We start from the raw sequence: 23,076 nt of genomic DNA, 5'->3' as shown, positions 1-23,076 counted from the left end.
AACTATATGATCGTATCTGATTGCATGTTTGTCTGCTGCTATTTATCGTTGTAGCTGTCTGGACAAACCCATAGTGGTGTGTTAGAATGTTTGTTGGTTTTATGTCATATGGAGTCAGTCAATTGATGACTTGCTCTACTAACGTCTGTTCCTGTGTGTCTTTTTCACTGTTGTTATTTTTCTATTCATTTTGTGGTCAGTTTAACATCTTGCCAAAGGACTACAGTTGAAAATTAGCCTGCAGGCTAACACTGGAATGGCACATTTACATAAATGTCGATCAATGTACACTGTCCTTTCAATAAATAAATAAGTGAAATGAAATGTTCCTCAATGTCTCAATGTGTCTGTTTAAGGTCTCATCTTGTGTTCCTCTCAATGCTTGTTATGGTTCTAACGTTATGATGACTGGTGATGAATGACTCACTGTTTTCTAGCTCCTCCATGTGGTTGTGATGGGATGGAAGAGGGACGTCCATACTGGATCCCAGCAAGAGCTCACTCAACCTGTCCACTGGAAACACAAACGTCCACATTCAATCTGCTGTTTACATCTGGTTCAATTATGAACATTAATAAACTTAGAATTTCAGAATAATCATTATAACTTACAGCCTTCTGTGATGATGAAGATCATCTCAACCCGAGTGGCACATATTTTTCACATACAATGATTTGAATTCAAATGTGTATTCACAGGTGATTTTGTCTGCTGTTATTTAGTATTACAAATGTGTCCTACATCATTTTTATTGGTTTTACTGGCACATCTGGGCTCAAAGTAAAGGATCAAGGCCAACGGGGTGTTATTCGGTCTCTTAAAGCTCTAGTCTATGATTTTTCACTTGAGCCAAACTTTAGCCAATAGTAGCCATCCGGTCCGCATGGCTACTATTGGCTAAATGTTACGATCCATTCCTTGCTCACTCTCCTGCTCCTGCTCACGTCTCGACGCTTGTTGCCCTGATCAGTTCAGATATGGAGCAGGATTCTCACGTGAGTTCAGAGTGAGATTCTGGCTGAGGCTGCAGTGTCAGCGGGGAGGTGGGGGATTGTGGCGAGTGATCGGCGAGCAGTTTGGGTTCGGGAAAGTACTGCAGTAGGGGTGAGAGAGAAATCCGACCGGCACCCGCTGCATTTACACAGATAATGTTTCATCATTCGTGGCCGTAATAAACACTATTACTGCTTTGTATATGTTGTGGAAGTCCCGGACACACCAGGAAACTAAACAGCGTCCTGCCTGAGTTCATAAGCAGAGGAATGTTCCCATTCCTTGTCTATGTAAGAAGCCGTGCAATGCCGGCGCGGCGAGTTTGGAGAGACGGCGTCACCGCCCGCAAGCTCTCCATAATCTTTAAAACTGACCATTGTCGATCTAAAGTAAAGACAGATTCAGCAACTGCATAGCTTATTTCTCGCCTAAAATGTTTTCAGAAACACATTTTGGTGAACTATTTCCGCAAAATAAGAGGGAGATGGGAGGCTGCGAGGGAAGAACGATAGGCTACGAGCTCGGAGGAGCACAGGGGGGAGGGGTGTGTGTGTGTGGGGGTGGGGGGGATGCTTTTTTCAAAACATTTAAATCGTAGACTAGAGCTTTAAAGCAACACTTAAGAACTTTTCCTCTTCGGTCCCCCTACAGGTTGGAAGGGAATTGTCCATTACTGCTGTCGTAAATAATTTAGCCTACCACAGCCTACCGTCGCATGCACGTTATTTGTTTGTATGCAGAACCGGCTCTGGAAACGATGAACAATTTGAACAATGTCCAGTGACAAGGTAGAGTAGCTAACGCCTTAGCTAAGATTAGCTAACATGAGCCATAGCGATATTCACATATATATTAGCATAATAGCTAACGCCTTAGCTAACATGAGCCAATAAAATAATCGACAATGTATTGTACACAGATGCACACTGTTGGAAAAAAAATGATTACCGGTATTTTGGTAAGTCCAGCAGCAACAAAGCCAAGTCACCATCTGTCTTGCATTTTGTAGCCTCCTTCAGCTCTTGCCAACGAGTGTGAGCCGGTCCGATATTCACTCTCGTACGAGCTCTTTCTTTGTCATGCTCCCGTTTTCTTTTCTTCGCCTCATTATACTCCTCCTTTTCTTTGCAGGCTCTGCCATGACGCCAATTTAAAAACTACCTAGCTGCAAGGTATCTTCCAGGCACCGCCGGGTGTTTTCCCACTGATCTCTACGCGGAGCCTCCACCTACCAGCTTTTGTAACGCTTGCCGTGAAGCAGGTCAAATTCGTAGTCTCATTAGAACTACAAAACCGCTACCCGACAAGGCAAAGTTACATAGTGCGGTTACAGCCAATAGAGGGCTGCAGAGCGAATGCTGAAGTGCTGTTCACCCGGTTTTGAGGTGATGAACCACTGAAACTATTTTGGAAACATTATTTTAAGGCACTAAATACTCTTTAGTGTTGCTTTAATGAATCATAATTGTGTTTTTGTTGATGTGTGTGTGTGAGACCCAAGTTTGTCCCATCAAGTTAATGTTGAAATGTTTCACTGGTTAAGGAAAATCACATGATCAACAAAGTAATTTGGCTTCATCTCAACCAAAGTTTGTCCCAATCATCATGTCGATGTTGAGATGTTTTACTGCTGCTGCTAAATACTCAATGATGTATTTCAGTGAAGTGTTGCACCCGTCAACATCACCATGGCTACCACCCGACCAGATGTGGTTATAGATTCAAACCCAGTGGTGCCAAGGAGGATTCAGGTGTTGGCTGTGAGGAGGATCGTTATCCACAAACAGTAACAGCACTGATGTCATTTGAAGTCTTTTTATTCCCTGATAGTGTATTATTAGTGAGTTAAAATGGTTTGGCTTAAAATCATATCTTTAAGTTACAGACATAAACTATAATTAGTCAACAAAACTACATAGTTAGATTTCAACATCAAAACTACACTAAGATCAGTCTTGTGGTGAAAGCTCCTTTCCACCTCTGAGACGTAGACACATTTCCCTTGAGATGTGATTCACAATGTAGTTTAGTTGTGTGGGAACGTGGCTTGTAGGAGACCACTATGATGTCGACATGACGTGTGGTGTGTTACCTTCAGCTGTGGCGTCCAGCAGGAGTTTCTCTGCACGGGGAGCTTGAGGTGTGTCTGCCCTGAACAGGTAGCGAGTGATGGGAGTGTGGAGGCCCTCCTGACCACTCGTCACCTCGGCCAGCTCACAGAACAGAGTCACCCTCTCCTGCAGGAGCTCCAGCATCTCCCGGTCCTTCTGGTGGAGGTCAGCTGTGGGTGAAGGGCGAGGATTAATCAACACAAGTCCAACACATGGCAACAAAACCAAGTCTCACAGCTGATGTACACCCAACACCTCTATACTGTCACCTGGCATCGATACACACTCTGAACACACCTTTGTGCATCCAACACAGCCCTAACGAGGCAAAATGTGCTCGAAGGTGCCAATACATGAAACAAGTGCTGTTGTACCCAGACAAGTCAATGTTCTATGTCTAAAAGTCACCAAAATCACATTAATTTACAAAAAAAACATTTAGAGGGAACCTACTTACTTTAAGCTAAACGAGTCGTTTTTGTTTTGTTTTTTTCAGCTAATCACGTGATCAAAACTGCCACCTGAATGTAGTTCAGATGTATAAGTGTCATTTTGTATGAGACAGTTTTTGAACAGTTACGAGCAGTACTCAAGGTTTAATATAGACCCTTGTGTTCAAGGGGGCTGCACATGGCTGCACTCACAGCGAGAGGGTCCCGGATTCAATTCCCGGTTCGGGTTCGGGTTCCTTCTGTGTGGAGTTTGCATGTTCTGTGGTTACCTGTCTGTCTCTACATATCTGCCCTGTGATAGACTGGTTACCTGTCTGTCTCTACATGTCGGCCCTGTGATAGACTGGTTACCTGTCTGTCTCTACATGTCAGCCCTGTGATAGACTGGTTACCTGTCTGTCTCTACATGTCGGCCCTGTGATAGACTGGTTACCTGCAACACCATACTGCATTGGAAAACATGGAGTATGGCCATGTCTGTCTACAAACGCCAATAAACAAACAAGATAAACTGCAATAACGTCTGGAACATCTGTTTTCATCTGCATAAGATCAGTCCATGTGTGTTAATAGCAGCAAAACGGAACATCATTGCACAAAAAAAAGAGAAAAATTGCCATTATAGTATTGAACTCATCAATTCTTGATGTGAAGCATAGAAGAAACAAGATGATGTTGTCTTTCTTATAAATAACCAGGCAGTAATATGGGAGCATGTTGTAAGTGGTCGGCTCCTGTCAGATCACATATTTGAAAATATTAAAAAGCTAAAAGTACATAATTTGATTCCATGACCAATTAAAAAAAGGCATACATTTATAAAGTCAATGGGACTTGTCCCACCCTCACACAATGGGTCTGACACACATGATGACAGACTGAATAATGGACTCACATTGATTTTATTGCTTTTACTTCATATTTTCTTGTAATTGTAATTCTGCCAAAATGACCATGTGTAATATTCTTTTAACAGAAAAAATAAATCAAAACTCAACAGTACTTAACAGTTAAGTAATAACAATAACAATGTATCCATTATTGATGCTTTTAGTGTTATTTTAGTTCTATTTTATTTGTACTTTATTTCATTTTATTTTAATTTATTTTATTTGTGACTCCTATACTACTGCTGCTTTTCAAAAGGTGAGTTTTTCACCCAAAATAAGAATTTCATTACTGGTAACAAATGCTTGCATTGCTAGCAAATACATGACAATAAAAATCCTGAATCTTGACATGTTCAATTAAAATGGGTGACTTATGTAAATGCTCCGTTGATAGTGTTGTTAACATTTCCTGACCTTTAAGTCTCCTCAGATGAGCCTTGATTTCAGTCTCTATGAGGGGGAACTCTTCTCTGGATGGACACCTGGATACACAAGAGACCACATTCATCCTCTTATCAATACATTGTATGTAATAATTCTCAGGAATATTAGGCAGCAACAACGATAGACAACCATAGATCATCTCTTGCTAAATGAGTTTATTAAATGTGGGTTTCACTTCCACCTCTGGTCATCACTTCTATTGGTAGGTTTGTTTTTATGAAACATGATGTAATATGACAACAACAACAACAACAACAGATGTGTAAATAGTTTAATATACAACACAATATTTAACTCACATGGACATGAAAAAAATAGCACTTCTATGTTCTTACCTACAGCTCTTTGATCATAGCACTGTTGTTCTTAAGGTATGTTTGCTGAACAGCTACTACTTTACTCAGACGAGGACCTAACACTTGTTTCTATTTTTTCGCTCTTACTTTATCGGCAATGATATGTTGTGGTTTCTTTCTTTTGACAAATGTACTTTTTGCTTTGGACAAAAGCATCTGCTAAATGACCTAAATATAAATGTTAATTGATAATAACAGCAATGTATGTTTGTGTATTGTACTAAATATGTATGTGATGGTGTATTTTAGTAAACATGTATGTGATGGTTTATTATAGTAAACATATGTGTAGGTGAATTGTAGTAAACATGGATGTGTTGGTGAATTACACATCATGAAGTAGTAGTTTTCAATTTAATTGTATTTATAGTGTCATATCACAACAGAAGTCATCTCAGGACACTTAACACATTGAGCAGGACTAGAATACACTCATGATTTTCAGAGTTAATATATTTTCAAAGTCCCAACATCACCCAGGGGCAAGCGTTACAGCGACAGTGGCGAGAAAAAACTGCCTTAATAGGCTTTTAGGCAGAAATCTTGTGCAGACCAGGCCCTTGGGTTCCAACTGCATTTGGTGTTGGTAATAGTATAGTAGTAGTAGCATTAGTAGTGGTGGTAGTATTAACAGAAGCAATAGTATCAACAGTAGTAGTCCATGGCAGCAGGCACAGCCATGCCGAGATGGATCCATCTCAACCATGTCGCCGTAGGCCAAAAAGCAGGAGTAGTGTGTTGTAGTTAACATGTGTTGGTAGATATGGACCCACCTGCTGACTGTGTACTGGATGTATCGTATCCAGATGTTCTTGTCCTCCTTGGAGGCAGCATGGAATTCATACATTTCAGGAGGAGACGAGTCACTGATGAGGAACATGCCTCGCTCCTGATTGGCTATGTCCCTCACTATTAGGTTCTGAAGGGACAGGACTGGGGACTTGTCCTTTTGTTTGAAAAAAGCAACAGAGACGCAGAGGAAAGGTGAGACAATGACGCAATGAATTGTTGTCTTTCTGTGCGCCAAATTAGTTTTTGAGAGGAGAATATCTTACCAGACATGGAAAGACATATCTCTGGTCTTTTTCCTGCAGAAACACCATGATGTCTGTCATCAATAACACCTGTGTATCTATACCGACACACACACACACACAGAGACACACACACACACACACACATGAAAAACAGACATCAAATCACACTCTAATAGTTATATTGTTTTCCCATCAAGAACTAATTTAAACCTGAGGGCTATTGCACAAAACCTACATACAGGATTAAGCTGGGATTTCCCTTCATCCGAGCTGAAGTTATCCGTGATCCGGTTGCACGAAAGCATGTTGCATATGTTATGCAATAAGTCAACATGGAGATTTATCCTGAAGATATATCAATCTGACCTGTATCTCAGTCACTTTGTTGGGAAACCAATGTGTTAATTACAATTAACCCACTTCTCATTCCATGTAGCATCCAGGAAGTAGCCTGCTGTCATTATTGAAACACTGTGACCATTATTTTACATTCATTCAGCCTATATTCATACATTTTATTAAATTCTACAAATCGTCATTGTCAAAGTTATAATTGTGTTCATGAAGCTGTTCATATTGTTCGGTAAATCAGTTTAAGACTGGCAGTCCGGTAAACAGACTGTGAGCCCCCACGTATGGAAGTTTGTGCACGGTGTTGCCATATGGCAACATACCCTTTCTTTCGCCATTTCTTAAAATTTTAAAATAAACATGAGCTCTGATTGGTCTTAAATTCATGGTAGAACCTGGTGGTAACCAATGATATGCTTAGATGGCATCATATGACCCTACACACCCCTGCACTTGTCATTCTTTCTGCACACTTTTGATGACTCCAGTTGCTGAAGAAGTGCTCGTGAATATGTGAAGATTTTACTTAATTTTTCACATTTCTTCAGAATCTAAAATTACAACAAGCATCTGGTGTAAGTTCTTATCTTTTTTCAGTCATTTTCACATTGTTTTGATACGACTATTACCTTTGTATTCAATAAAGTAGAATGTTGCCATCAGAGGTTGCGCTAGACTTTTTCGTTGTCTGTCATTTTGACAGGGTCATAAAAATCCCGTCATAATCTATATTTACCGGTCACTTTCATTTTTTAAATGATAATAATGACATATTCAATTGCATTTAATTTTAATTCATTTTTAATGAATATTCAGTCCAAACAAGCTGAACAAATAATCCACACCGTGGATACACACATCAAGCAGAAGAATATGTAACTTTTTCTCCGCAGTAACAAAAACATCCGACTGTGTGGCCCCAGTAGCTACATATGAACAATGAATAGTGAAATATAAACAGTTCACCTGTGGCCTAAATGCACGGTCTCACACCTTCCTCCTGGTCCGCATGGACTTGAATCGCGTGCCTGCTTGCGTCTAACCTCCTTGCTGCCGCTTCCTCGTTCTGCCGAGGCCATCTGCATCTATCCCTCTTTTTTCACCTCTTTTATCAACATCGTTATTGGGCTTTTTAAAGAAACTTCTGACACTCAACTGCCGTGACATTTTTCTTCTTTTTTTGTTCTACAAGAGCCAATTACTGTAATATGCTCTTCGCCACCAAGTGGTCAGGGGTGTGAATTGCAATCTGTCAAAATGACGGATGGCCCTCTGATTTTTCCGTCACCGTTTTAAAAAAACGGTCAATGACGGAAAATATTCGGTTAACGCAACCCCTGGTTGCCATATGGCAACATTGTGCGGTAATGGAACAATATTTGCCCATGCTAATGCAGAGTAGCTTTGTATGAATGACAATGTATATATACACACACACGCTCACACATACACACACACACACACACACACACACACACACACACACACACACACACACACACACACACACACACACATGTTCTATCATCCTAAACTTGATTGCAAGTAATCATCTATGTCATTTTGGGAAAAAAACGCATCAGGCTGTTCCATTGTCGCACAATGTTGCCATATGGCAACAAACCGAAAATAATAATTTCATTTTAATGCATCAATTTGGTGAATTCTGAGAAACAAAATATGACATATCAATTACTGACCAATTTCTTACAAACTGCTGGTACTGATTCAAATGTTGACATACTAAATGGGGTTGAGGAGTTTAAGCATTCAAGAATGTGGCCAGGACAGGCAATGCGATGTGGTCGATCGGAGATAAAATAATTTTAACTTTCTGCGATGCGAGTGAAGTGAGTACCAACTACAATGTAGAATAGAGATGATTGACAGTTGACGTCAACAGAGGGTTCCACCGAGAGTTGCCGCTTGAAGTCGCCGCCGGCGGCAGTGAATCTTTTTTGCCAGCGAGTAGAATTCAGCGAGAAAGCGAGTGACGGGTGGGTAGCGACGTATGTGAACGGGGCTATACGCGCACGCACTGTCATACTCGCCGGCTGGGGGGGGGGGGCTTACTTTTGTTCAGTAACATGATTTGACTCGTGAGTGGTGGCACTGGAGCCCTAGTAGTAGCGTTCCTCCTGTTGGGAAGATACTTTTATTCTTTTGCTTTTTTTTGCGTGCTTTCTTCTTACCACCGCTGACGCTTCGTACACGTACGGGGAGAGACCGGGAGAGACAGTAGAGAAGCGCAGGTCCGAGCAAGGTGGGCGAAACCAAATCTCAGAGGGGGCACAGACAAACGTCACTATTTTTTACTGGTAAATTGAGTAAGTCTACCACGCTGTTGTGATTATAATGCTTAACATTCAATATAAATAATTATGATATCATATTGGGTGGGTTGTGGTGGCTGGTTTGGATTATTGGGTGGGTTGCAACCCACCCATCCCCCCCATAAATTACACCTATGCACAAACATGTGTTCTTTCACTTGCAAATATTACTTACTCTGTAAATATGTAGTCCTATTTACGCAATTATGGAACAATCAATTTCTACACGTGAAACAGGGTTTGCGGCTCGCCTCCTGTGGGTTTGTGAGCAATGTGTCATTTTTGACTTTTCTCTTTCTTACTTTTTATTTATTTGCACAATTTAGTACAACATTTACCACCACAGATCTGTAGAATAAACCCTACAAATGTTAGGTGCAATAATTTATAAGTGTGTATTTGTGTTTTGTAGGGATTAAGCCAGACTCTGGTTGGGATATGTTGAACCCAGTTTAGTCATTTATCCTATATATCTGAATTCAGCGTGTTTCGCATTCCTGACAATAGCTTCACACATACTTTACTGAACTAGGTTCTGGTAACATTGCCAAGAAACAAGCGCAATGACCGAAGAGAGGCAATAAAGAAGACTGCAAGCAAGAAAACGTGGATACCAGGTCATATTTACTTTTTAGATTTTACTTTACTGCACTTTTAGAACAAGCTGCAGGGTCAGAATATCTAGAAAAGCATATGGAACAGCTGTTTGCTTAGCAAAAAGCTTAGTGAAGAGTCAATTATACTGTGCTGCTCACTGTGTGTTAGTGACCATGTTAAACATATTAATGTAGCATGCTAACAGCTACTGCAGGTCTGTACACACAGTTATAGCATTCTCCATGATGATGAGTCCACAGTAGCAGTCTTTCCAGTAGACCCGTTGACATGTACTTTTATTATTAAAAAGGTAGTACTAAGCTTGAAGATGGTATCTGTAAGTTCACATACTTTGCACACAGACTAGTTTGTGTATACCTTTGAGCCGGGATCCTGGGGTTTTCCAGTAAAGGGTTCCTTCATGGACCAGTCTCCGGCGGAACAACTCTGCAGGCTTGAAGAATCCACCATCCCTGACCTTGGCCTCAGTCCTCGGGTCCAGCTTGGCCTGAATCTCCTGTAGACGCTGTGTTTTCTCCAGGTCCTCCATCTGCCAACAGGATAAAAATCATCTTCCAAACAAAGCAGAGTGAATGAACATGAATGATTGATTTTAAACTGAGTATAGTAAAAATAAAAAACTTAAGTGTGAATCATGGTACACATTGGCCCCCGAACTCAATTAACTGTATTCTAAATTGTTTCATCAATCATCTGCATTATTGAAATGGTTACACATATCCTGTAGATAATTAAGAAGTCAGGATATGCGAGAGCACACGGAAGCCACATTCACTGAAGAGAGGAAGGTCAAGAGATAACACTGGTTTACTCCGAGTTGAGGGAGTCAGACGAGGAAAAAGAGCAGATGAGCAGGAACAGGCAGATGGCTCAGTCTTTTTTTCTACAGGGTGTCGATTCCAGGAAACAAGCATGGAGCTGGGACCAGCTCATGCACCAACGAAGGAGGGGGGGGGGGGGGGGGGGGGGAGCTAAAGTCTAAACCACAGTTCCTCCCCACCTTTTGAACTCAACACTCAACACTTTGCTGCAATACATTGTGTATCTTTTTCTGGGCGATTGGTTGCAGTTAACATCCTAGTTGCTTATCAGCTTTGATGCCTGCGATTTTTCAAACAGAGAAAGTCCTTTTTGGGCTCTTGATTTTACTTAATGATACAATTCTGAATAAATAGTTATAATAAATAGTACGTCGTAGTCTGTCTTCTCTTTAGTCTGTCTTCACAAATCTCAAACAAACCAACACGCTCAACAGTACTTTGGTACCTGTTGGTCTATTGAACTGAGCAGTTCTCTGAGCATTGAGAGAGCCTTGGCCAGAGAAGAGGCTTCTTCTTCATCATCATCTGGAGGAGAAATAAACAAACAGCATCACTGTGGAAGAACCAACAGAATATTATTGAGACACAATTATTATTCATCACACCCAAAGACCTCCTCAATGTGGGTTGGGTTTGGGTTGGTGACAGTTGTTAAAATATAAACGGTAACTTCAGTAAAGTTATTTTGTTCCTAAAAGCACAACAGCAGAGTGAACAATGTTGGCTATGGAAGTTGAATATAAAGTCTAGTAACCGATCATTATCAATGATACAGTTCACAGTGGTGCATGAGGACAATGGTAGGAATACAGAATGATGGTCTGGATGTTGTATGTATGTATGTATGTGTTTGTGTATGTAGTGAATTTCCTTAATGTTATGATTCATTTGCTGCCTGATTTGTCATTGATGATCACCGGTGGTGTTGTCAAGAATGCGCTGAACCAGGACAGGATACTTGGAGATCCGCTGAGTCACTAACAAGATGCACTCCTGAACACCATGGCAGCGTAGCAAGGGTCCACGAGTCACCCGCTGCCAGGAGACACAGAGACACACATTTCTTTTAATTTAGTTTGAAAAGAGGAAAAAAGACCACTGTTTCGTAACAGACATACAAATAAATCTATAAAAATGGATGATTAGGTAACTGCTGTTTTTCAGTTCAACTGATGGAGAGGGCAGGTGGTCAACTACTCCGTCGAACTCCAAACCATAGTTGCACACATGTTTTTCTACATTATTACATTACATTTCATTTAGTTGACACTTTTTTACTGACTTCCAATAAGTGCATTCAACCATTAAGGTACAAACCCAGAATAGCGAGAAATAAGTAAGTGTGTTAGATGCTACATATAAGTGCAATGATTTTTTTCTCAAAATTAATTCGAATAAACCATCATCTTCAAGCAAAAGTGCGGTCAAAAGAGATGCATTTTTGGCTGCGGTGGAAGATGTGCTCTCGGATGTCGATGGGGACATACCACCATTTGGGAGCAGTGAGGGAGCAGCAAGCCGATTTGCCGATGCAGAGCAGGGTGGGGAAAAGAAAAGAGTAAGTTGGGTGTCATCTGCGTAGCTGTGGTAGGAAAAACTATGTGAGTGAACAACAGAGCCAAGAGAGTTGGTGTACAGTGTACAGAGGAGGGGACCCAGGACAGAACCCTGAAGGACCCCAGTAGTAAGTAGACAATGTTCTGACCCAGATCCTCTCCGAGGTACCTGGTATGTGCTGGTTTTGAGAATCACGCTGTGTCCTACACACTCAACAGTATTTCAGTATAAAAGGGCTATGAAAAGATTTCATACAGAATGTTTTATTGCTCTCAGTAGTAGTAGTAATTCCTTTGTAAGATGTTATTAAAAAAATCCAATGTAACATTAACTTGATATTGTATTACAAATATTTTAATACATAATTCATGTTTTGTTATGAATTAGGATGTTATGGTATTAATCTGAAAGGTAAAACCATCTCATTTTACTTGTGATGGCCTGTGTGTCTGTCATGTGGCCTTGGTGCCCCTAAAAAAAAAGGAACGTGAAGGCCAAATGGCCTTGCCCCTAAAATGACGAAATTCCAACTCTGGTCGTCACCATCTTGGCTTTTGGTAGATTTTGCTCCTGGTATCATGTTTTATTACTTTTATACATTTATAACTTTCAGGATTTGGCTCTTCGCTAGTACGTAGTGTCATTCTTCTTCCATGTTGGGAGACACAGCCGCCTGGCACGTTCTTTAATTGAATTAACACCACATGCAGAATTCTGCACATATTTTCTTATCATTCAGATTGCTCTCAAATCCTCAAAGTCTCATTGTTAATAATTTCATGTTTCACTTATGTTTTTATGCAAAAGTTAGGCGTAGGCCCTAAATTTAACATTGTATTTGTCGGTTTCAAAAATGTCTGAGAAGAAGCACAGAGATCTATTGCCAGATCAGAGGTAGTGGAGGATACACACACCCACACACATGCCCACGAAGACACACACACACACACACACACATGCAGGTCGTATGGTGATTGTTCATAGTTCACAGCTGATGATTCAATCACCATGTTTTCAAGAATCACACACTTTTCTATTAGAGCCCTCCAGAGTCTGTGCTGTCGCTGCTGCTGAGGTCTTTATTGAAATTGTAGAAATAAAACATATATTTATTTTATTTGTATCACTCTAAACTTTTAGTAAAACTTGGCAGCACATATTTTATGCTAAGCTGACACATGAGAAAGACAACGTGTCAAAAGGGGGGATGGTATCCTCTCTTGAACAACATTGGTATGCAAAGGAGTCTCAAATTACTCATTATTTGTAAAAAATGTATGATTTGTGCAACCAAGAATGTGGGGAGGGGAAAACACACACCACAAGTAGCACCCCCACAGCCTGACAAAACTTTTGCAGATGGACTTCAACTAACACCCAGAGGAGGCAAACAGTACTGCATGGTAATAGTGGATATGTTTCCCAAATGGGTAGAAGTTTTGCCTTCATCTAAGCAAGATGCACAGGCAGTAGCAAGGCACAGGGGATTCCAGGGAAAGAGTCCATGTGTAAATGCAACCTTAACACAAGTGTCCATTTTGGATTTGACTTAAAACAACACTGTGCCTACCACCCAGCGAGTAGAGGAGCAGTAGAAAGACACAATGGCAAACTGGCAAAATGCTGTGAAGAAACAGGTCTGCCATGGCGCAAGGCACTTCCTCTTGTCCTCCTGCAAATGAGAAAGGCCCAAATGCAGGTTGAGTCCATTTGAAATCCTCCTTGGCAGACTACCAAACATTGGTATAGGACCACAGAAGAGTCCACTACCAACCCAAAACTTATGTGAAGATGAAATGCTATGTTACTGTATAAAACTTTCTCCTTTTTAACATTTCACAGACAGGTGAAGGAAGCACTTTCACATCCAGCCACGACTCAGCTGCATGACCTGCGATCAGGAGACTGGTGAGAGGTGAAAGACTTCAGAAGAAAGAGCTGGAGATCCAACAGGTGGAACGGCCTCTTCCAGGTATTCCTCACCACACAGACAGCAGTTCAGTAATCCATGTATGAAGGTTTTTAGCTCCAGGTCACAACGGATGGCCTGTACGATGGAATGTAATAATGTCTCCTACTCAGACAAAAGAGCATTTATTGTGGTTTGTATGTATACTATAATCCATTGTTTTTATGAATAACTATGTGATTTAATCAGTGGAACATGTCAGCTGGGGTGAAGTGCACAAGGAGAATGGTTGGAAACATGCTTCTAGGGGCAGGACTTGGCTCCGGCTCCAAGCAGCGGTGCACCGAGGGTGCCGCCACGTGCATGGCACACCAGGAGTGAGACGCCATCAGCACAATAAACAACATCGCAGATGATCTACGGCAAGTAATGCAAGACCTTGCTAAATTAATAAAAGTAAATAACATTAAAGAACTAACATTGATTGTTGTCTTCCTTACCTAATAAATGCTTAATGGCTGTATTTGTATGTGTGTTGATGACATATGCACAGTAAATAAGGAGAATATTTAGTTATTCCCGCTGTGTTCTGCAGTGATCTAATGGAGGGTATTTGTTGTATCCTGTATTACATGCAGTCGGCCGTCTCCTCCTCCTGCAGTGACAGCGCTGATTCAATATTTAGAAATAATTTTGATTTAAGATACGAGTTGGATTTTAAAAGAAGGTGTTTATGAAAAAAATATCACTCAGTGAAAGCATCAATAACACTGCTGGAGTTCATCTTCATGATAACGCGGATCTAACGTATGATATGGAGTGAAATTAAATGTCTGCGAGTCAGCAAAACTATAATAGTTCTTCTCACATTTACTTTCTACAATTTGACTTCAGTTCACCACAGATTCCCCTCCAGTCTCCAGAATGTGCGTACGCATGGCTCAGAGATTGCTTACAGGTACATACTTTCCTGTCAAGTTTGTTTTTTATAGATGACAACCTTTGCGTGGAAAGTGGCGTACGCACGTTTCCAGCCCTGTTTTGTACGTACGCAAGCTTTAGAAATGAGGCACCTGGTCAAGAGACCAAGTCTGGAGAAGATAAAAGCATGATTTTATCTTCTCCTATACCCCCTCCTCTCTGGCATCCACCAAAAGTCTAGCCACCAGCTGTTTCAGAATGCAGCAGTAAAGCTTCACATCACATCTCCACAAACAATCCTGGCTTCTCACATTGGCTCTATGTTCCATTTAGACTGATCACATTCAAAGCAGGTCTGACCCCAGCTAGAAAGCAGATATGTCGGATATGGAGTATTTGATCCTCAGCTGAGCCCTACAAAATAAAACTAGTATTATTGTTATAAAATACAGTATATAATAAAACACACACACACACACACACACACACACACACACACACACACACACACACACACACACCGTGCTTTATTTTCCTGGGGCACCAACTAAAAGAGAAATCAAACTCAGGAGCTGAGATCAACCAAAACAGTTTACGTCCCCAACGTATTCTGATCTCGTGTACAGCACCACATGCTGTGGTTTTAGGTGTGTTTGTGATATTTCAGTGTCTTTCTCACCCGTATGAAGCACTGGAACTTCTTGTCTCTGGTCAGCAGCTCCTTGTACAGTTTGACAGCCTTCAAGTGGCGGCTGCAGAACTCGGCGTAGGTCTTCCTCATGTCATCTGCGCACTGACCTGAGAACTGGAACAAGACCACATGCACACGTTGGTTTATCTGTGTTTTTATGAAGTGTTTTGAAAGTCACTGTCACCATATCAAATATTGATGGGAATATAATCACAATACTGGTTAGCAATGTCACAAAATCATCATATAAATATATAAAAAAACAAGGAAATCAGCAATAAATTGAAAATGAAAAGTGCAATGTAACTAAATAAAATGTGTTTTACCCTTCATGAAATATACTTTATATTACTCAACATCCTAGAAACATTTTCTATACTTCTTACTGAACATGTTGGACTAATTCACCTCTGTTATGATGCTGGTATGTGATTTAAACTGCTCAAAAAAATGAGAACTCTTAATCATCACAACATAAGAAAGAGTCAGTTTAACTTCATGGAGATCAATCCATCTGTTTTGGAAGCAGAAGTGATTGTGACTCAGTTTAGCTGCTTTGGTGTTCTGATGTGGAGGCCACAGACAGCTGTTCTCTCCTTCCTGACTGCTTCTTCTCTAGTTCTGGTTCTGCTACTGTCCTTGTGACTACTTGGAAGATGAGGTGGTACCTGCTGCCCAATCAGGTTCACAGGTAGTCCAGCTCCTTCAGGATTCACATCCATACCTAGGTTTGCTGTCTCCCATCACAATCTCAAGAGCCTGGAGGAGGTCGAAGGGCAAAAACCCGGCAGCAGGACCGGTATCTGCTCCTCTGTGGAGGAGGACCAGGAGGACTACCAGAGTCCTACAACGTGACCTCCAGCAGGCTACTGGTGTTCTGACCAAACTGGTAGAAACAGACTCCATGAGGATTCATGAGGGCCTGATGTCCACTAGTGGGACCTGGTCTCACACCCAGCACCGTGTAGCTCCATTGGCTTTCACCAGGCCTGCAACATTATCCAGCATGAACGGTTTAGCGGTGGGTCAGTGATGGTCTGGGGAATGTCACACAGACCTCCATGTCATAGACTGTTGTTCGGTACTGGGATGAATGCTGGGTTCCTCCTGGTGCAGTGGGCCCTGGGTTCCTCCTGGTGCAGTGAACCCTGGGTTCCTCCTGGTGCAGTGGGTCCTGGGTTCCTCCTGGTGCAATGGATGCTGGGTTCCACCTGGTGCAGTGAGTCCTGGGTTCCTCCTGGTGTATTGAGCCCTGGGTTCCTCCTGGTGCAGTGAGCCCTGGGTTCCTCCTGGTGCACTGGCCCAGTGATTGTTCTATGTCTCCAGTACTAGTCTCTCTCTACTAGTCGACTACCATGGCGTGTCCCCCCAGGACACTTCGTATCATTCCCCGAAGCAAGTTTTGTCTACGGAGTCATCTTTGAACTGTCCATAAAACAAGTGTGTAATAAAAGTAATTACCAACTGTCTGCCTGCCTATGTGTGCTGCATTTGGGTCCTCTTCCGCTTCCGATTACAGAGCAATCTGGCCATACATGGACCCAGCACACACCACCGATCCACTGGCAGACGGCATTTCACACCCCCTCCGGCAACTACGAGTACCTGGTGATGCCCTATGGCAGGGGTATTCAATTAAAAGTCACTGAGGTCCAGTTACTAAAATTTCCTCCAAGTGAAGGTCCGAACCTCACAAGTCTTATAGCCTACCCCACATTTTCATATGGATTCAATAATATTTATTGTCAATTTTCAACACAAAAAAAGATAATGCTCTATGAAAATGATCTATTCTCTGGGATTGGTCATGGGTCCAGATAGAACCATCAATCGGTCCGGGCCCGGACCGCTGTCCGCTATTTGGGGATGCCTGCCCTACGGCTATCTTCCAAGCGCTGGTAAACGATGTGCTAAGGGACATGCAAAACAAATTTGTCTTTGTCTACCTCAACGACATCCTGATCTTCTCCCGGTCTAGAGACGAATACGTCCACCAGGTCCAGGCAGTCCTGCAGGTGAACTGCCTCCTGGTAAACTCTCTGTTCGCTAAGGCGGAGAAGTGCAAATTCCGCGCCTCATCTGTCTCCTTCCTGGGGTACATCGTAGGGAGGGGGACCGTGCAGATGGACTCTGCCAAGGTCTCCACCGTGACTGGCTGGCCCGTCCCAGACTTCGACAAGCAGCTTCAACAGTTCTTGAGGTTCGCCAATGTAATGGGAATTTTGGATGTTTGTAATTTATAATCAGAATCTTTGTCAGGTCAGACTATCTGCATCTCCTCTTCTCAACTGTTATGCTATGACTAAAATGAATGCCTGCGTACATTTAGTCTTTGTCTGTACATCTTGTCTTTGTAAGATAGGACATGAACCATCTTTTGTCTACAGTATGATTCCTCCTCCTTTAAAGGGAGATTGCTGTTAGACTCAGGGTCGTTCCTGCTGACTCTGAACCTTTGCATCAGAAGGCAGGGGTGAACATTATTTTCCTCTGCAGACGAGAATACTTTGTTGAATAAACCTTGGAGAAAAAGCTGATCCTGGTTGTTGATCTTTATTGGGCAGATTCAACAATTGGCGTCCCTGGGTGGGCGCTAAGAGTGACAGGCGCGTGCGGACGGGACTGACGGTGAAATCTGTGCACAGTGGAGCGACGCTCCTTCTCCAACCTCGGCATAAAATCCAGCTGGGACGTGGGGGCCTAACGTCCAACAATACGGCGTGCCCTCTCACTGTTGGTGCCCGCGAACCTGGTGGAGGGATCTCTTCAATATTCTCCGGTGAGTTTTTTCAAGTTGTGGTACCAAAAGACGAGGGTTGAGGTACAGTTCGAGTCTGTGAAATCCCTCCTCTGCAAGTGGTTCGAGTCCACTTGTTATTGATGTACAGTGCGTGTCTGTGCAAGGGTCGGCCAGCAGCTTGATCAACTGCTCTTTTCAGTTTGAGTCTGTTAAGTAGTAAGGTTTGGTAAAAACGTTGTCTCGCAGACTAGTTCTGTTTTGAGGGACGTACAGCAACATTTTCTTTGGTTGTCTTCGAGTAGGGATGTGCGTATAGATCCGCCAATATCGATATCCACTTTTACAAGAAATATTAGTACTTTTATGACACAGAATCTCAAATCAATTTTATAGAAGTAAAAAGTGAATTATATTGAAGTCAGAGCAGCTGTTCTTATTTTCTCTTTTTTAAGAGATTTTTTTCAAATGTGATTTGCACATATTTTCAGTTGACTTGTTGATTTGCACAGATTGTCTTTAATTGCTCTGATTAAAGAGAAAACAAAGTCTGATATTTGGCAGCTTGTTTAATTGTTATACAGAGGTATAAAATACATTTCTCATAATCACATTCACAAGTTTTCATTGTAAAAGTCATCATTTTCATATACACATGTAGGACATGTAAAAGTATCGGTATCGGTATTAGTATCGGGATACCAGCCTTGGTATCACCTGGTATTGGATCAAAAGGAAAATAGTGGTATCGCACATCCCTATCTTCGAGTCTGTAGGACAGCTGAGTTAGCTGGCAGATTTGGCCACTGCCAGTTTTATTCACCCAGACGGTTTAAGTCCGTTCAGTAAATGGGTTTTCCTTAGAAGGGACCCCATGGGTTACATTAGGTGACCAATATTGTAGAAGTAGGTGCCTTGCGACGACAAGGACTTTATTGTTTTTGTTTGCTGTTATAATTAGTGCTTTTTCGTCCGTTTTCCTCTCTAATTATCTTTTGCCTGTATGTCTGTGTGTGTAGTGGAGATTGGAGAAATATATTACAAATAATATAAACTGTGAATAGGGACCTTGTGGTATCCCAAGGTCTTATCAACAGCGCTCCCCCTCTACCCTCCCTTCCTCGGCTGCAGGGGAGAGAGAGAGGAGAGAGAGAATAGAAAGGGAAAAACCCTTTCCTCAAAAGTTTTTGTTGCCGTTTGTTTTTGAACCCAGCCTACGGACTGTTTTCAAAAACAAAAACAAAAATCAATCAAACAATTGACATACCGGTTCAACCTTAACGAAAGCCTAAATTAAACGAGAGATGGGGTCAGCACAAAGCTAACGCGATAATGGCGTGGCTCTTAGCCCGAACCTCCAGTATATGATCACAAACTACGGTGAATCTTGCGTCGATCAATTCAAATTTTGGGTCACTGAGTGCGGTTTTCCCGATACAGGCAGTTTTAGTCTCAGTCAATTGGAAATTCTAAAAATTAACCTCAAGCAAAAGGAGGAAGATGACAGGGAAAGGAAGAAGAGCAGAAGGGTTAGAAAAAGGGAGCTTTTCAAAGCTGATTGGGCTGCCTACGACAGCTGGTTGCAGGAAGCCAGATTGAGGGAAAAGAGACAACAGGCAGGCAGGGAAAGAACAACCTCTCCCCCTCCTTCTTCTCAATGTCTTAAACTAGATGCGACCCTTGACCTCGACTCGGCTCCTCCAGCTAGGCCGGTTCGCCACAGGGCAAGGCAGCCGCCCAACCCGCACAACAGCCACGGCAAGCACTGTATCCCATCGACAACTTGGCCGCATTGGAGAGAGGGGGACCGGGCCACCGGACGACCTCAATAGGCAGAGGCAGAGCCAGGGGGCTCGGCCACCAGCGATCACGATCCTCCACACCACCCCCCAGCTACACGCATCAGCCGGACTCCTACTTCACCAGGAGCAAAAACCTAAACATCGCGGAACAGGGCTCCCAGGACGCAACCCCCTTCATCCAGGCACCTGGAGCACAAGGGGTGCAATTGGTTGACAGGCTTTGGATATTTGCGGACATGAAAGAGGCTGCTGCCCTGTTCCCCAAGGTCAGGGATGGGAGACAAAACTATGCAGCAGAACTTTTGACTTTCTGCCAGCATTTCCGGCCTACCACTCAGGAGCTGCGCAGGCTACTCATGGTGCAATTCGGGGCAACCTGGGGCCAGGTGGCCAACGGCTACCCGGATGAGGCAGAGGGCGTGGACGGAGGCCCAGGGGGCGCAACGGCAACTGTTATATGTGCGGGAGACCTGGACATTTGCAAAACGATTGTCCGGAGCATGGACAATGGCAGAACAACCGCCAGGAAAGGTGCAACGGTGGTGACTGACTAGCCGGAGGGCCGAGGAGAGTGACGGGCGCATCTGGATCGGAGACAGACCCCAATCCCAACCATGGGACACGTGAGCACACCCACACAGCCTACACAAGACAATTGCAGTTTCATACTCAAGGCCATTGATCGCTTAGAAAACTCACACACATCAGAAAACAGAAAACTTGACGGAATGTATGCCTCACTAAACTCAGCTGCCTATCAGAATTTACCCACACTAACACTCACCGTTGTAGACACACCACTCACTTTTTTGGTAGATTCAGGAGCAACAGTCTGTTATACAACACACAGAGTTTAAAACAACACCTAAATTGAGCGACAGATGTGTCGGGTACCTCTGTGACAGAACGATACACTGTCCCACTGAGATGTGTAGACGAGCTGAAGGGCAGTTTTAAACATTCTTTTCTTTTGTCAAAATTATGTCCGATAAATCTCATGGCGAGAGACCTTATGTGTGTTTTAGGCATAAACATAAACTCAGGGCCAGAAGGCCTCACCATACTCAGAAATGTTTCACATAATCAAGCCTTTCTCACGTCGTCTGGCACAGAAAAAACATATCAGTATCAGTGGCACCTCCCCTACTCAGACCTCGCTTCAATAACAAACACACTCAGACACACAGCCGCACACACACACGCTGATGTCATGAATAACACACACTTGTATTGTGCTGCACACGCCTCCACAGGGAAAGATGAACTATTTGAGCAAACATGGTTTGGACAGAACAGTTTGTATGATAACCTAAAACTGCTTTATCTGTATTGGGATGACGTACGATGTGTAATCGCTGTGTGCCTGTCTGATATTTCGTTCCAAGTGCCGCAGTTCCTGTTTGTTTCCTTGATCAAAGGAGGGGAGTCACAAAACTTGGAAACTTGGCGGAAAAAATGCAGTGATGCAACCGAGTGGAGACAAACGGACGACCCCACCTCATCAGGAGTATCATGAGGGTTTAAAGGTGCACCGGGTTAGAAATTCAAAAGTGATCGCTGCTCAGAGAACCGTCGAAATTAAACTTCAAAACCCAAAGGTATCTCACGCACCACACTTCACTCGTCAACACGAAAAGATGATGATCAATAATGTCAGTGACATCCCAGAGCTAAAACAGGTACTACTGCAGGTGTTGGCACAAAACAAACATGATGTAGGGTTGATAAAGAATGCTAAACCCATTGTTTTCACTCCAAAATCCTCCTACAGGCCCTGGCAGTGGCAGCATCCACTAAGGAAAGAGGCTGTGGAGGGCATCAAACCGGTGTTTGAGGCTCTCCTCAAAGCAGGCATCATCGTCCCCTGCGAAAATTCACCCGTCCGCACGCCGATATGCCCGGTGAGAAAGATTCGGCCTCCAGGCGCGCCAGATGAATGCAGGTTTGTCCAGGATCTGCAGGCGGTAAATGCAGCAATCCACGCACGCGCCCCTACCATACCAAATCCTCACACAATCCTCTCACAGGTTCCACCTGAAAGTAAGTGGTTTTCTGTTGTTGATTTGGCTAATGATTCTTCAGCGTCCCCATACACCCCGACAGCCAGTACTGGTCTGCATTCACATTTGAAGGTAAAACGTATACATTCACCCGTTTGTGCCAGGGCCTGTCCGAATCTCCCACCATTTTCAACGCTGCTCTGTGCGACAATTTACAATCCTTAAGTCTGCCACAAAACAGCGCTTTGCTGGCATATGTGGATGATTTAATGATTTCTTCTTCCACACGAGAAGCCTGAGTGGCTGACACGCTGGCCCTGCTAAAACACCTGGCCAACAACGACCACAAGGTCAGCTCGTCTAAATTACAGTTCGCCTGTAATCAGGTCACCTTTCTGGGACGTATATCAAGATAGAGGGAAACGCTCTCCCAATCACGCATCTCTGCCATCCAAGAAATCCCCAAACCAGTCACAAAGAACCAGGTTATGAGCTTTCTTGGTATACTGTAGACAATGGAATAATGAAATCTGTTCCCCCAGACCTGACCTCAGGGAAACACCACCTGACAACCCCAACATGGAGCTCTTTGTGGACGGCTCAGAATCAAGGAAACAGGCCTCGACCAATCAGGGTTTGCAGTCACCACATTATATGAGACACTTTTGGCCGAGCCTCTCCCATCTAACTATTCAGCACAGGCTGCAGAGCTTGTGGCTCTGACTGAGGCATGCAAACTGCCTAGAGGTAAGACTGTCACTATTTCCACAGATAGCAGATATGCGTGGGGGGTTCGCCACTCTTTTGGACAAATTTGGGCCAATCGAGACTTTCTCACTGCATCTGGCAAACCCATCGCTCACCATAGACTGTTCACTTCCCTCCTGGATGCTTTGCTGCTGCCACGCCACATCGCCATATGCAAATGCGAAGCACACACACATAAAACAGACTACGTTTCACAAGGAAACGCCCGTGCTGATGCTGCAGCCAAGGTCGCTGCTAAGCAACAATTGATAACACAGCTCGCTTTCACTTCCAGCCCAGCTGTA

General features: G+C 43.0%; 1 protein-coding gene across 4 annotated transcripts in view; it reads right to left on the bottom strand.

Moving 5' to 3' along the window:
• arhgef2a (Rho guanine nucleotide exchange factor (GEF) 2a) overlaps positions 1-23,076 on the bottom strand; it is a 102,688-nt gene that overhangs the window by 17,556 nt on the left and 62,056 nt on the right. For all 4 annotated transcript variants that reach the window (XM_084031580.1, XM_084031581.1, XM_084031583.1 and 1 more), the window contains exons 9-17: positions 15,474-15,599; positions 11,325-11,442; positions 10,853-10,932; positions 9,944-10,115; positions 6,303-6,379; positions 6,021-6,193; positions 4,862-4,929; positions 3,087-3,275; positions 428-514 (exon numbers count right to left, since the gene is read on the bottom strand). In XM_084031580.1, coding sequence (XP_083887706.1) covers positions 428-514; positions 3,087-3,275; positions 4,862-4,929; positions 6,021-6,193; positions 6,303-6,379; positions 9,944-10,115; positions 10,853-10,932; positions 11,325-11,442; positions 15,474-15,599 — 1,090 coding nt within the window. The remainder of the gene's footprint in view (positions 1-427; positions 515-3,086; positions 3,276-4,861; positions 4,930-6,020; positions 6,194-6,302; positions 6,380-9,943; positions 10,116-10,852; positions 10,933-11,324; positions 11,443-15,473; positions 15,600-23,076) is intronic.

Source organism: Eutrigla gurnardus, assembly GCF_963514095.1.
Source record: "Eutrigla gurnardus genome assembly, chromosome: 17".
Lineage (NCBI taxonomy): Eukaryota > Metazoa > Chordata > Actinopteri > Perciformes > Triglidae > Eutrigla > Eutrigla gurnardus.
The sequence above is the reverse complement of the archived record's forward strand: the minus strand, read 5'-3'. Positions and strand labels throughout refer to the sequence as shown.